We start from the raw sequence: 12899 nt of genomic DNA on the forward strand, positions 1-12899 counted from the left end.
TTTTAAAAATAAAAATTTAGATGCAAATTTAGTGTGAGGAATGTTTTGTAAAAACAAAATTTCAGTAGTAAAACACTAATTTTGTCAGACAGAAAGTTTACTTCCTTCTTGGAATATTTCCTGCCATCTGGTGGTGACCTTGGCATTCTCAAGTGGAGCAATTAAACAGACATTTTATAACTCAAAATCTTTTTTTTTTAATGCAACTACTACTAGTTTTTACTACTATTATTAACTATTATTATTAACTACCACTATCAGATTATTATTTTAGTGTCATATTAAATAATTAATATTTTTGAAGTTTTTTTTCGAATTACAACTTTTTTTGAAACTTTAGATTTAACTGGCAAATTTGAATAAACTTTTTTCATCATTACTCCTTAACTGATTGACTGTGAATGATTCGCAGTGGAAAATTTAAATTAGAGACAAAGTATTTCGCCGAAAGTGTCGAGAGAGGAAGCACGTCGCTCTTCAATTCAGAAAGAAAGAGAAAGAGAGAGAGAGAGATCGCGAAAAGCGCGAATGTGGCCGTGATAAATAGCGGCCAGTTAGGTACGTTAGCTACATACGGCGTACCAAGTGGAATAAAGAGACAGAAGGAATAGAGAGTGGGGACTGGAAAAAGAGAATTATTATTGGAAAATTTATTTCTCAGTCGAGAAATTATTACCGTCATTATGCTGGCGAGTGAACACGTGTTTTAACTGGCCGTAGGTTAGGCGCTCTCTCTCTCCCTTTCTCTCTCTATGCTTCAGAATACCCCCTTAATGGCCATTCCACGTCTTTTCTTCACAACTGGTATTTTCATTTTCTTTGACAAATATTCAGAAACAGTCATGAGAAGAAAAAAAGAAGAAAAAAACAGAGAGAGAGAGGAGAGAGAATATATTGAATTAAATACTCGAAATAATTCAAATTTTTTTCTACCTATAATGGTAATATAATTTTGCAAAATTAACGGAGACGCAATTACCCGTTAGATATATAGATATCCCTAGTGGTTTTAAAATAAACCCCAACCTGTTACATAATTTCTGTCTATTACGGTTTTGAGGATTAAAGATAATCTGCATTTAATTATTCATACCTGTAACGTAATCGTCTCAACGCATTAATCAAAATTGTATGCCCAAGCTAATCAGATATTGATACCAATGCAAACAGATTGTTAAGTTCATTGGGAGGAAAATTTTCATTGACTCAATCAAATGCAAAGAAATCAATTTTCAAAGATTCTTGTGAATTCGAATTTGTAATTAAAATAGATAATTTTTATTTTCCAATTGTAATTAAATTAAATATTTCTATTTTCAAATTCCGCATTGAATTTTTAATTAAAATAAATATTTCTATTTTCAATTAGACAGTCATTTGAATTAATTAATTTTGTTAATTTATTAACTTTTTTTGTCAATAAATATTCTTTATAGAATATTAATTATATTAATAATATCACTACTGTTCTACAATTAAAAAAACTACGGTAAGTGATTTTGGTGCTTCTATTTTTTCAAAAAACAGAAATCAACCAAAGGGACAATGTCACTTATGGCAGTTTTTCTGTTATTAAATATACTTAATTTGGAAGGGATATAAAATTTTAGTGGAAGACAAATTCGAAAAGTAGTCATTTTCGAATTTCACCACCTGAGAACGCCAAGGTCACCACCAGATGGCTGGAGAAATTCCAAGAAAGAAACTGCCACCTAGCGGTGACCTTGGCGTTCTCAGGTGGAGAATTCCATCTCCATATTGATTCTCACCTTATTCTCACAATCAGCTTAATATTTAATTAGAATTATAGAATTATTTAAATTATTTTTTATTAATTAATAAGGAAAAATTCTATCCGAATAGAAAAATAATTACAATGAACTGTGAAACGATGATGATAATAATGAAAGGATAATGGAATAAAGTATTTATTTAAGCGAGCATTTAGTTTGGCTGGTAAAAGGCGTACAGAGAGTTTATTACAATGCTGCTCTATCACCGCATGGAAGCTTAGCTTATCTCAAAATGCAACGACATATCTGAGGCTTCTTGTCTCTGATTACACTGGGAAAACAATTGTCCATGCACTGAAACTAAATCCACTGGACTAATTCGCGGTGAAACAATACTCAACCGAGGCTGTGTTGCTTGGTTTAGAAAGTTCTGTCGAAGATTAGACTACGATTTATTGCCTTCAACTGGGACAATAAATTTCCCATGTTGACCATGAAATTCGGATTAAGTATTGACTCTGTTATTGTGGTCGGTTTATGGAGGATAACCGGACAACAGTTAATCTAGTGGGTCGGTGATAACGTTTAGTGGTGGCATAAATAAGAGCAGACCGGCCCTTGAGAGAGAAAGACTCTCTCTCTCTCCTATACGGGAGAGAGAGAGAGTGATTCTCTCTCAATGTCCGGTCTGCTCTTATTTATAAAAAGTAACATGAATTCATTTTTTTTATATTTTAAATTCGTGTTAAAATTTCGTACCGTTTGTTAAAATAAAAATAAAGTCAGAAATGTGTTTCGATTTCAATTCACTAAAAAGAAATTCTTTTCATTTAAATGCAAAAGACTTTCGAATCCTTTCAGGTAAAAAATTTCCAGCTGCAGAGAAAAAAAGGAGAGTAATAGCTGAGGAAAAATATAACTTTCAAAAAGGGCAACTTATCATCAACATGGAAAATTACTATCTGAACGGAAACAGTTGGACACATTAAGAGGAATATCTCAAGTTCCATATATTCAGAAGGACAATTTCGAAATTGCAGGGTTTGTACTTCTCCTTGAGCAGTGGAGAGTGAGAGAGTGTGAGAGAGAGAGAGAAGGACTGAAAAGCTCTCGATGCCCATTTCGATATGAAAGGATTCATTAGTACGGATTGTGGAAGAGCATTTACCACTTCACCATAATCTATATCTCAGAATTCGTACCCACCAATTTAGCAAATAATTATTAATGTCGAGATTCTGATTTGCTAACTGCGGAGGAGCAAATTGTTACGATTCTAGTGGTTATACTTAGTGGTGGGAAACTATTTAAATGCTTCTTCCTCAATCTCCATCTCTCTGGGGAAACAGTTGTTTTGAGATGAGGAATTATCTCAAAAATTTTGCAATTGTAGAGGTTTTTTTATGATTGATGAATTATCTTAAAAAGGTCGTGGGATGAAACAATTTTTAAATTCTGCTTTTTTTATTTTTACAGTGTATTTTATTTTTAGACTTTTTAAATTTAGCGCCATTATTTTTTGAATTAGCAACACTAGCGCTAGTGTCTCTAAAATCAAAATTAAATGGCGCCAAATTTAAAAAGCTTTGAAGTAAAATTGAAAATTAAAAAATATTAATGGCGCTAAATTTAAAAAGCGTAAAAGCAAAATTAAAAATTTATAAAATATTAATGGCGCTAGTGTTGCTAAATCGAAAAATAATGGCGCCAAATTTAAAAATAAAAACTACTGAAATTTTTTTCTATCAACTTCTCAAGTAATTCAAATTGAAATCCAAAAAATATGTAATACTGCCAAATATAGAGAGATTATACTTCTAACTTTAACGTTACCTTGTTACACTGTAGACAGACTATAAAATTTTACCTCCGCGTCTGCTAATTCATTGTAAGAGTTGTATTTTTTTTGCCTTGAGAATAAAAATAAATTCACTGCGACAACGAAAGTCGATTTCTCTCGCTCTCTTCGTTTTTTTTCCCTCTCCTCAGGTATTGGAGAAGTGATCCATTGACTTCAAGTTCAATTGCCAGTGACGTCACACACTTGTAAATGCCACGAATACCATGAGAATTTGTTCAAGATATTTTTCTTGGCGAGATAACATTACACCTACTCGGGGAAATGCACTCTCTCAGTGCACCACTCCGGAAGCTTTCAAAAACTGTAGGTATGATCCGTGACTGGTGATCTCCAGCAAGGACTTTGGGGTTAGAGAAAAGATGACGGGACAGACACTGAACGCCACTTACTTTGAGCAAACATCGTAACGTGGGTTTTCATATCAAAAACGAAAGATCGAAAACGAAGAAAGAAAAAAAGTTTCTACGGCAAAAATACAAAAGAGAGAGAGAGAGAGAGAGAGAGAGAGAGAAGAAACAAAAAGCGAAAAAGAGACAAGAAGCTAAAAAGTAAAAAGAAACAATACTTAAAATCTTAATTCAATTTCCAATACGAAAGAGTTAATTTAAAGAGCAATAAAAAAGAACTTAGTTTCAATGCAATTCTGGCTCTTTCGATCTATCATCCTAGGGTATAACTTTTCAAAAAGGAATCCCTCCTTGTAAATATGTAATCAAAACTTTGAAGCGATGAGAAGGGCACTTGAGAAACTTGAATGAAATACTCGAACCTTGATCTCCTCTGAACGCAGATCCTATTTTCGATTCGATAGTTCTAGTTTACCGGGAGGAGAGACGACCGAGAGAGTGAGAGAGAGAGGGAGAGAAAGCATTGAAACGACTCCCTGAGGACTTAGGAAGTTAAAATGGTCGTTAAAGGATGCAGAATCGTTACCTGAAGGTAGTAGCAAAGCCCTCGTTTCGAAGATATTATGGAGACCGTGGTAAGCTTTTGCTCTGGATAACTAAGAACTCCCATTTTCACATTGGTGGGCGGGTCAAAAAACCTGTTACATTCATCTTCTTGTAGGCTAAATACGCTCCAGGGCAAATTCGTCGGGACGACATTAGACCAAAAGTCATATATGCTTCTCCATAAGCTTTTGCCTACCACTCAATTTATTCCAACTTCGTGAGTCGTTATGGAAACATCACGATTTTCCCCAAAACTATCCGTGAAGGAAATCGACCTCATCAGTATATTATTATTTTCTTCTTGAATTTTAATAAATTGTAAACTTAATTTTATCTGTCGTTCGATATTAGTTCACATAAAGGAAATATTCAATTTGAAAAATGTATTTTTACTTTTATGCTTTTTAAATTTGGCGCCATTATCTTTTATTTAAGCAACACTAGCGCAATTAAATTTTTACTTTCCCGTTATGTTGGTATGCTTGTCAATTTAAAACCTTTTTTCTTAACAACAGTTACTACTTATAGTACTAACTACTTATTGTCCTTTCTACTTATATTTAAACTAGCTGTCGTACCCGTCTTCGACGGGTTTTAGTTTCTACCAATACATTTAACAATGTTTCTACCAATCTGGAAAATCAGAAAATAGCCGGAAATTTAATTTGACCGGAAAATTAATAATTAGTTACCATTAGCTATTTCGGTAGTATAATATTACTATTTGAATAGTCTCCACCCTTTAGCAAAAAAATCAAAAATTATCAAAAATTCGAAAAACCGAATTTCTTAAAATTTAACATTTTTTTCTTCTCTTTTATATCATTAGGCTTCATTATTTTTGGGCTCTTCAAAAACACTTTACTTATTTAATAATCTCCACCCTTTGGTAAAAAATAAAAAATTATCAAAAATTATGAAAATTTCTTTTATGGCATTTAGCTTCATTATTTTTGGGCTCTTCAAAAATACTTTACTAATTTAATAGTCTCCACCCTTTGGTAAAAAATCCAAAATTATGGAAAATTAGCAAAAATTCAAAAAACCGAATTTCTTAAAATTCAACACTTTTCCTTCTTTTTTATGGCACTGAGCTTCATTATTTTTGTGCTCTTTAAAAATACTTTACTTATTTAATAATCTCCACCCTTTGGTAAAAAATTTAAAATTATCGAAAATTATCAAAATTTCAAAAAACCGAATTTCTTAAAATTCAACATTTTTCCTTCTTTTTTATGGCATTTAGCTTCATTATTTTTGTGCTCTTTAAAAGTACTTTACTTATTTAATAGTCTCCACCCTTTGGTAAAAAATCCAAAATTATGGAAAATTAGCAAAAATTAAAAAAACCGAATTTCTTAAAATTCAACACTTTTCCTTCTTTTTTATGGCATTTAGCTTCATTATTTTTGTGCTCTTCAAAAATACTTTACTAATTTAATAGTCTCCACCCTTTGGTAAAAAATAAAAAATTATGGAAAATTAACAAAAATTAAAAAAACCGAATTTCTTAAAATTCAACACTTTTCCTTCTTTTTTATGGCATTTAGCTTCATTATTTTTGTGCTCTTCAAAAGTACTTTACTTATTTAATAGTCTCCACCCTTTGGGAAAAAAATCTAAAATTATGAAAAATTAGCGAAAATTCAAAAAACCGAATTTCTTAAAATTCAACATTTTTCCTTCTTTTTATGGCATTTAGCTTTATTATTTTTGTCTAATGTAGCAAATTTCTTACTTTACATACTGATCTTTAAATAAAAAACTTTAATAACTTTTCCTGAAAAGCTTGCTTAAAGATTAAAAATCACTATTTTTTTAGAAAAAAGTTGATCTAAAAAAACGAAAAAAAATTTCAAAATACGTCTTTTTAAAAAATTTTAGTATAGAAATGGGTTGTATTTATCTGAAAAAGTTAGCTAAGGATAGTTTTGCATTCATTTTACAAAAAATAAAAAATTTTTTTTTTTATTTTTCGAATTTTTTGGAATAATGTCATAACTTTCGTTCAAGTTAATATTTTTTAATCTAATAAGGCTATGATTTTAAGTTACGTTAATACCTAATAGACTGACAATTTTAACTTTAATTGGTTAAACCGTTTTCAATTGATGCGCGAACAAAGTTTTGCATACAGACAGACAGACAGAAATTTTTTTTTTTTTTACATTTTTCAAATTCTAATGTCTCAAAACGAAAAAATATATAAAAAATTTTAAGCTTGGGGAGCAATGTACAGACAGAAGTCTAATTTTATTTATAGATAGATTGTCCTTTCTACTTATATTTAAATTTGACGCCATTATTTATTATTTTAGCAATACTAGCGCCATTAAATTTTTTTCGCATTAAGTTGGCATACTTGATAATTTACAAACTCTGAACCTAAAAATAGTTTCTACTTACTGTGTTTTGTTTAAATTTAAACTTTTATTTAAATTTAGCGCCATTATTTTTTGAATTAGCAACACTAGCGCCAGTTGTCTCTAAAGCCAAAATTTAATGGCGCCAAATTTAAAAAGCATTGAAGTAAAATTGAATATTTAGAAAATAAAATTAAAGTACAATTTTAAATCAAATGTTTACCTTATATGAACTAATTGAACGTTATACATTATTTTCTATATTTTGCTGATTTGATACTACAGTACAAAAATGAGAAATATAGAAAATAATTCGGTCATTGATTAAAAAAAATTTTTTCAAAATTTTTTCGGGTGAAAAAAGGAGAAAAAAAATTACCGTCGAAAGAGAGGAGAGAGAGAGATGAATTTAAATAAAAGAGAATGTAGGAAAGGTTCGTGTAGCGGTGTAGCGCGTGGAAGTTGAATAAAAGAGATGGAATTAAAGCAAGTGTAGAAAGGTAGTTCTCTAGGAGGTGAAGAAAAGAAAGGAAAGATGAGAACCAAGAGAAGCTGAACACCCTGGGGAGATGGCAGCTTGTTACGCGAGACGTAGTGCAACTCTCTCTCGATCCCCCTCATCCTTTGCGTCTTCCGCACTTCTCACACCTCTTGTCTCACTATACAGCTGACACTTTCGCCATCCCTCGACATTGTCGAGCTTGCAGCGGTCTGAATAATGTCTTCTATGTATATATATATATATACTTATATATATATACTTAAATATATATATATATGTATATATACATCTATACGTCTATAGACACGTCTATACTTATTGCCACTCAGTAACAAGTGGGCATTATACTGCTGTGTTCGTAACTATTGCCAGTTCCCATTCACAGTGACTAAATTGCCATCACCGATGCCAAATTGTCAACTTATCCCTTCATAGTTTGATTGATACTTGTTATTTTGATACCGATCGTCGAACTATTTGTTTTTAAATAATTTGTTATTAAAATTATTTACTATAACAAGTGGAAATTACGACCAATTTTTTTTATTTAGCCTGATCGGCCCTATTTCCGCCCGATTACGAGCAGGCCCTGTTTGGGCCAAGATAGGACCAGGAAGGGTCCAAATCAGGTCTTTTGTTACATACCCCACTTAAACACTTCCGGAAGTGTTTCCAATAATTTTTAGTAGTCCTACGTTTAGACCCTAATAAAGCTAGGATTAGTCCTGCCCTGATTGGGCCAGGATAGAGCCAGGTCGACTCGAAGGTGGGCTTAAATCACGTATTGTGTCTCAAACAAGATTAGGTTTAAGCTATGAAGCAAAAATCGAAGAGAAAATACTTTTCTATTTCAGGACTTTACAATCGGGTCCTGATTGAACCCGGTTAGCGCCAGGTGGGGTTCAAGTAGGGGCCAAGTAGGGTTCAATCCGGGCCGAGTATTACACACTTAATTGTGAGCATTACTGTTTCAAATTGTGAGCGAAAATACGTATTTATAGACCGGAGAGTATTCTAAGTGTCTAACCGGGCGCAAACCGGGCTTAAACCAGTTTTAGACCGGGTCGAGTGTTACACATCCAATTGTAAGAACACTCAAACTTTAGTATTTTAAATTGTCAGCGAAAATACGTATTTCTACGACGGAGGGTATATTAAGGATCTAACCGGGCACAAACCGGGCTCAAACAAGGTTCAGACTAGGTTCAAACCGAACCTAGTGTTACACACCCAATTTCAAGCACCGTCAAACAACTCTTTCAAATTATTCCCAAAAAAAAAACGTTTACCAAAAACAGATGGTACTCATTGGTCAAACAGGGTCAAACAGGGCACAAACCTGGCGCAAAATAGTTTTCAGGAAAAAAAATTCAAATCAAATGTTTTACACACCCAATTGAAAGAGCATACATGCGCTAAATTTGAATTATATTGTTTCTCGCGCATTGTGATAGTGAAAATACGTTTTCCAAAGGGACGTATTTATAATCTTTGAATAATACAACTTTTAAGAGATAATTTCGAGTTAAATGAACACAATAGAGACAGAAATTGCCAAAAAGGGAGCTTTGTAATAACCACTATTACTTTTGTCATGTTGGATGTGCCCTGCGTCATTTCCGTTGGACCGGAAGAGCAGTAACAAAGCAGTTCCGTCACCCTTAGAATCGTGCCAGTCCGCACAGTCGACAACTACGACATTTGACTGAACTTTCTCTCTCTCGGAGAAACATTTCCTTTCTAAAGTTCAGAATACGTAAATTTATGAAAGGTAGTATTTTAATTGAAGTCTTTAAAGATCATCTTCAAATTTCAAAACGTCTCTGCAAAAAGATCATTTGGGGAAAAAATTTTTTTTTCTCTTTGTTTTCTCCTTTCACCATAATTTGCATTCTTGGATAAAAATTACGGGAGAAGAAATGAAAAAACGGAAAAGTTATTAAAAAAGGAGAAATAATGATGACGATAAAAAGGAAATAAAAATAAAAGAACTTTCACTTTCACTTTGATAAATTTTTGTTTTTAACTCACACTTGATGGATTTTTACATTTACTTTCATTTACACTTTGGCAGATTTTTATTTTTGTTTTAATTTCATTTTCATTTTTACTCTGTCAAATTTTTATTTTCCCTTTCGTTTTCACTTTCATTTTCAATTTCTCCTCGACAAGTTTTTATTTACACTTTTATTTTTACTCTGGCAGTTTTTTAATTTCGCTTTCGTTTTCACTTCCATTTTCAATTTCACTTTGACAATTTTTAATTTTCACTTTCGTTTCAATTTCAATTTCACTTTGACAAATTTTTATTTTCACATTCCTTTTCAATTTCAATTTCATTTTGACAAATTTTTATTTTCAGTTTCGTTTTTAATTTCATTTTGACAAATTTTTATTTTCACTTTCACTTTAGCAAAAGTGCAAAAAAAAAACTTAAAATGAAAACGTGAAAATAGAACTGAAAACAAAAATCTTTCGAAGGGAAAATAAAAATAATTTTAAAAAATATAAAATTGATGAAAAAACATTAGAAAAATAATGCAAAAATAATTAAGAAGACATTAAAAGAAATGATAAAAAAATAAATGAATACAAAAAAAACAAATTTCAAAAATTAAGAAAAATGCACTCGTACGCAAAATTCAGATAAACAAGCAGACGAAGAATATTTTGTCATAATTTGTAATTCCTCCAAAATAAAAAGAAAAGAAGAAGGAATAAAAAAAACTCACTTCTCCATTTCAATGAAAACTATCTTTATCGTATAAATTCCATACGGGTATACAGTTTGTGTTTTACATAATCCATTTCTCTTATAGTGTTTACGGGCTGAAAACTCTGGCAATATTCTCAAAGTACCTTTCGCTGTTTCCAACGGATACATTATATAAGTGCGTTTATTTCGCGTGTCACTTTTCACTTTATGAAAAATCATATTCACTATAGCTGCGCTCACAACCTGCTGGAGGGGGTGGTGGTGGCGCTGGTGGTGTGGTGTAAGGGAGGAAGAAAAATGAAATCGTACAACTACCGAATCTCAGTGCTCGAGAGTTATCGTCTTTATACATTTTACGCACACAGAAATGAAATTTTTATGTATATAATATTCAAGCAAAAAAAAAAAAGAAGAAAAGAAAAAAATAAGAAGGGAAAAGTAGCTTGCAAGCTTTTTGGATCAGAAAAGAGAGAGAAAAAAAAATGGTGCTCATGTATTACTTTTTCAAGCAAAAGTCTCAAAGTAAGGGCACACTGTGCTCTCATTTTTATAAAAATTGCACACTTTCCAGTTGGCCCGACATTACACAAAAATATATATATTACATTCCTCACGGATTTAATAGATTTTATTTACAGAAAAAAATAAAAAAAGAAGATACACATTCTTGCATTCATTCAATCAAAAAGAAATTTATTATTGACTGCATTTTTTTGGTTATTTATTATAATTTATTTATTATTATTTATTTATTATTATTTATTTGCTATTGTTTACTAATATTTATTATTTCCTACTATTTATTACAAATATTTGTTATTCATCAGATATTTTTTTTCCTAACTTTTAAAAAAAGTTGTAAAGAAAGTTCAATAGGTCGTCTAATTTCTAAATTCGGCCCCAAATATAGTAAAAATTCTTACACACGGAAAATAGAAATGAAAAAAAAAATTAAAAATTCATTTTCTCGATAAGATTATTCGACTGTGAAAATAAGGTCATATGAATGTTACAAATTCAATTTAAAATATACGCATACATACATATATATACGTACATGAATGACAAGGAATAAATCCTCGCAAAAAAAAAAAATATGAGAAAAAAATGTAAAAAAAAGAAACTTTTGCAATTGAATATAGAAAATCCGTGAAAATTGAAACCGAAAACGTTTCCCAAAGTGAAATGAAGTAGAAATATAAATGAAAATTCTAAAATGATTTAACTTGAATCGACCAAATTCCACTTCACAGAAACATTGTGTAAAGTATGCGATCTCGCCTTTTGCTATTAAACGACACAAAAGGTGAAAATGTCGGCCGTTTGAGGATACAACATTGGAATGGAGAAAAAGAGTGGTTGAAAAGAGCTTTCGCATTGCAGAAGAGAAAAAGAGAGAAAACGAGAAATGAACGTGCAACACGAGGAGGAGGAAAAAAGTGAGAGAGAGAAAAGGCAATGAAATAGAAAGAGAGAGAGAGAGAGAGAGGAGACAAAAAAGGGTACAATTAAAATTAGCGCAATTCAGTCACTCTCCAGTAATTCGCGTGCCTGGCATTTATATTATTAAGCTGCGCAAATTTCCCTCTTTCTTTCTTTCTTTCTCTCACTCTCTTTTCTCTCTCGTTCCATCACTTTTAACAGTCTCACAGACCAAGATTAACAACTATGTATAACCACACCTGCACGGAATGAAAATTATTTTCAATTTTGACAGTGAATTAGAGACTGATTACTTTTAATATACGAACTTAAATTCCCTTATTCATTATTCATATTTCATTTTCGTTTTCATTTTCATTCTTTTTTTGTTCATTCCAAACTACTACTATACTGCTAATACTGGGTATAATTTTTTAAAGCAGAAATTTTCAATTTTGAAATTCTTCAATTTATGGATTAAGCTTGTGAAATGAAAAATTGATCTAATTATTTGAAACTGTAATTGTCTTTATAATTTTAATTATAAAAAATTGTATAGTTTAATTATTATAATGAATAAATTATTTTTATAATATTTTATTATAATCTTGTTTATAATTTTAATATTTAGAATTATATATTAATAATTATAATTATAGTAAGTTGTTAGATTATAATTGTTAAATTATAATTATAATATATTATCACAGAAAATTGAAGTGTTATTTTAACACCAATTGTGGTGTTAAACTACACGCAACATTTTTTAAACGATACTGTGTGATTTTAACACTACATTTAGTATTAAAATTGTATTTTCTACAAAATTACGAATGGATTTTAAAATCTACTATTTTTAAGAAAAAATAAAGATTCAAAAAGGGTCAACATATTTTCTGACCGAATTTTATGAACATTGAATTCCTCTCAAAAAATTGTGATAAAAATAATTTTATGGAAGATTTAAATTATTTTCTTCATATAATTAAAAATATCGGTGCACCCTCCGCTTAAAATTATAATTTTTTTAAAAATTATTTATCTTAATATTTATTCACACTTGGAGAAAATTCTTTAAAAACTCACCTTTGGATGTGTCCTCCTGGGAAATGCTACCTTTGGGTCGATCTGAAACAAAAAGAAAATTATTTTTAATACAAACAAGTTTAGAAGTTTGAGAAAATAATATTTCTATCGGTAAAGTATAAAAAAGTTTAAATTATTATATTTGGTATTAACAAGTATTGAGGGTAAATAATGACGCCAATATTGGGCCAAGATCACAACGAAAGCTGCGTTTTGAATTTTAGGCTCCAAATAAAATTCGAATTTAAATCAAAATTTCAAAT

The 12899-nt window shown here is 30.7% G+C and overlaps 1 protein-coding gene across 7 annotated transcripts in view; it reads right to left on the bottom strand.

Annotated features, from left to right (window-relative positions):
* The window catches only part of LOC122505579 (RNA-binding protein Musashi homolog Rbp6), a 1132030-nt gene that overhangs the window by 389457 nt on the left and 729674 nt on the right, over positions 1–12899 (bottom strand). For all 7 annotated transcript variants that reach the window (XM_043617295.1, XM_043617293.1, XM_043617298.1 and 4 more), the window contains one exon: positions 12637–12678. In XM_043617295.1, coding sequence (XP_043473230.1) covers positions 12637–12678 — 42 coding nt within the window. The remainder of the gene's footprint in view (positions 1–12636; positions 12679–12899) is intronic.

The sequence above is a fragment of the Leptopilina heterotoma genome, unplaced genomic scaffold (assembly GCF_015476425.1).
Source record: "Leptopilina heterotoma isolate Lh14 unplaced genomic scaffold, ASM1547642v1 Lhet_36, whole genome shotgun sequence".
Classification (NCBI taxonomy): domain Eukaryota; kingdom Metazoa; phylum Arthropoda; class Insecta; order Hymenoptera; family Figitidae; genus Leptopilina; species Leptopilina heterotoma.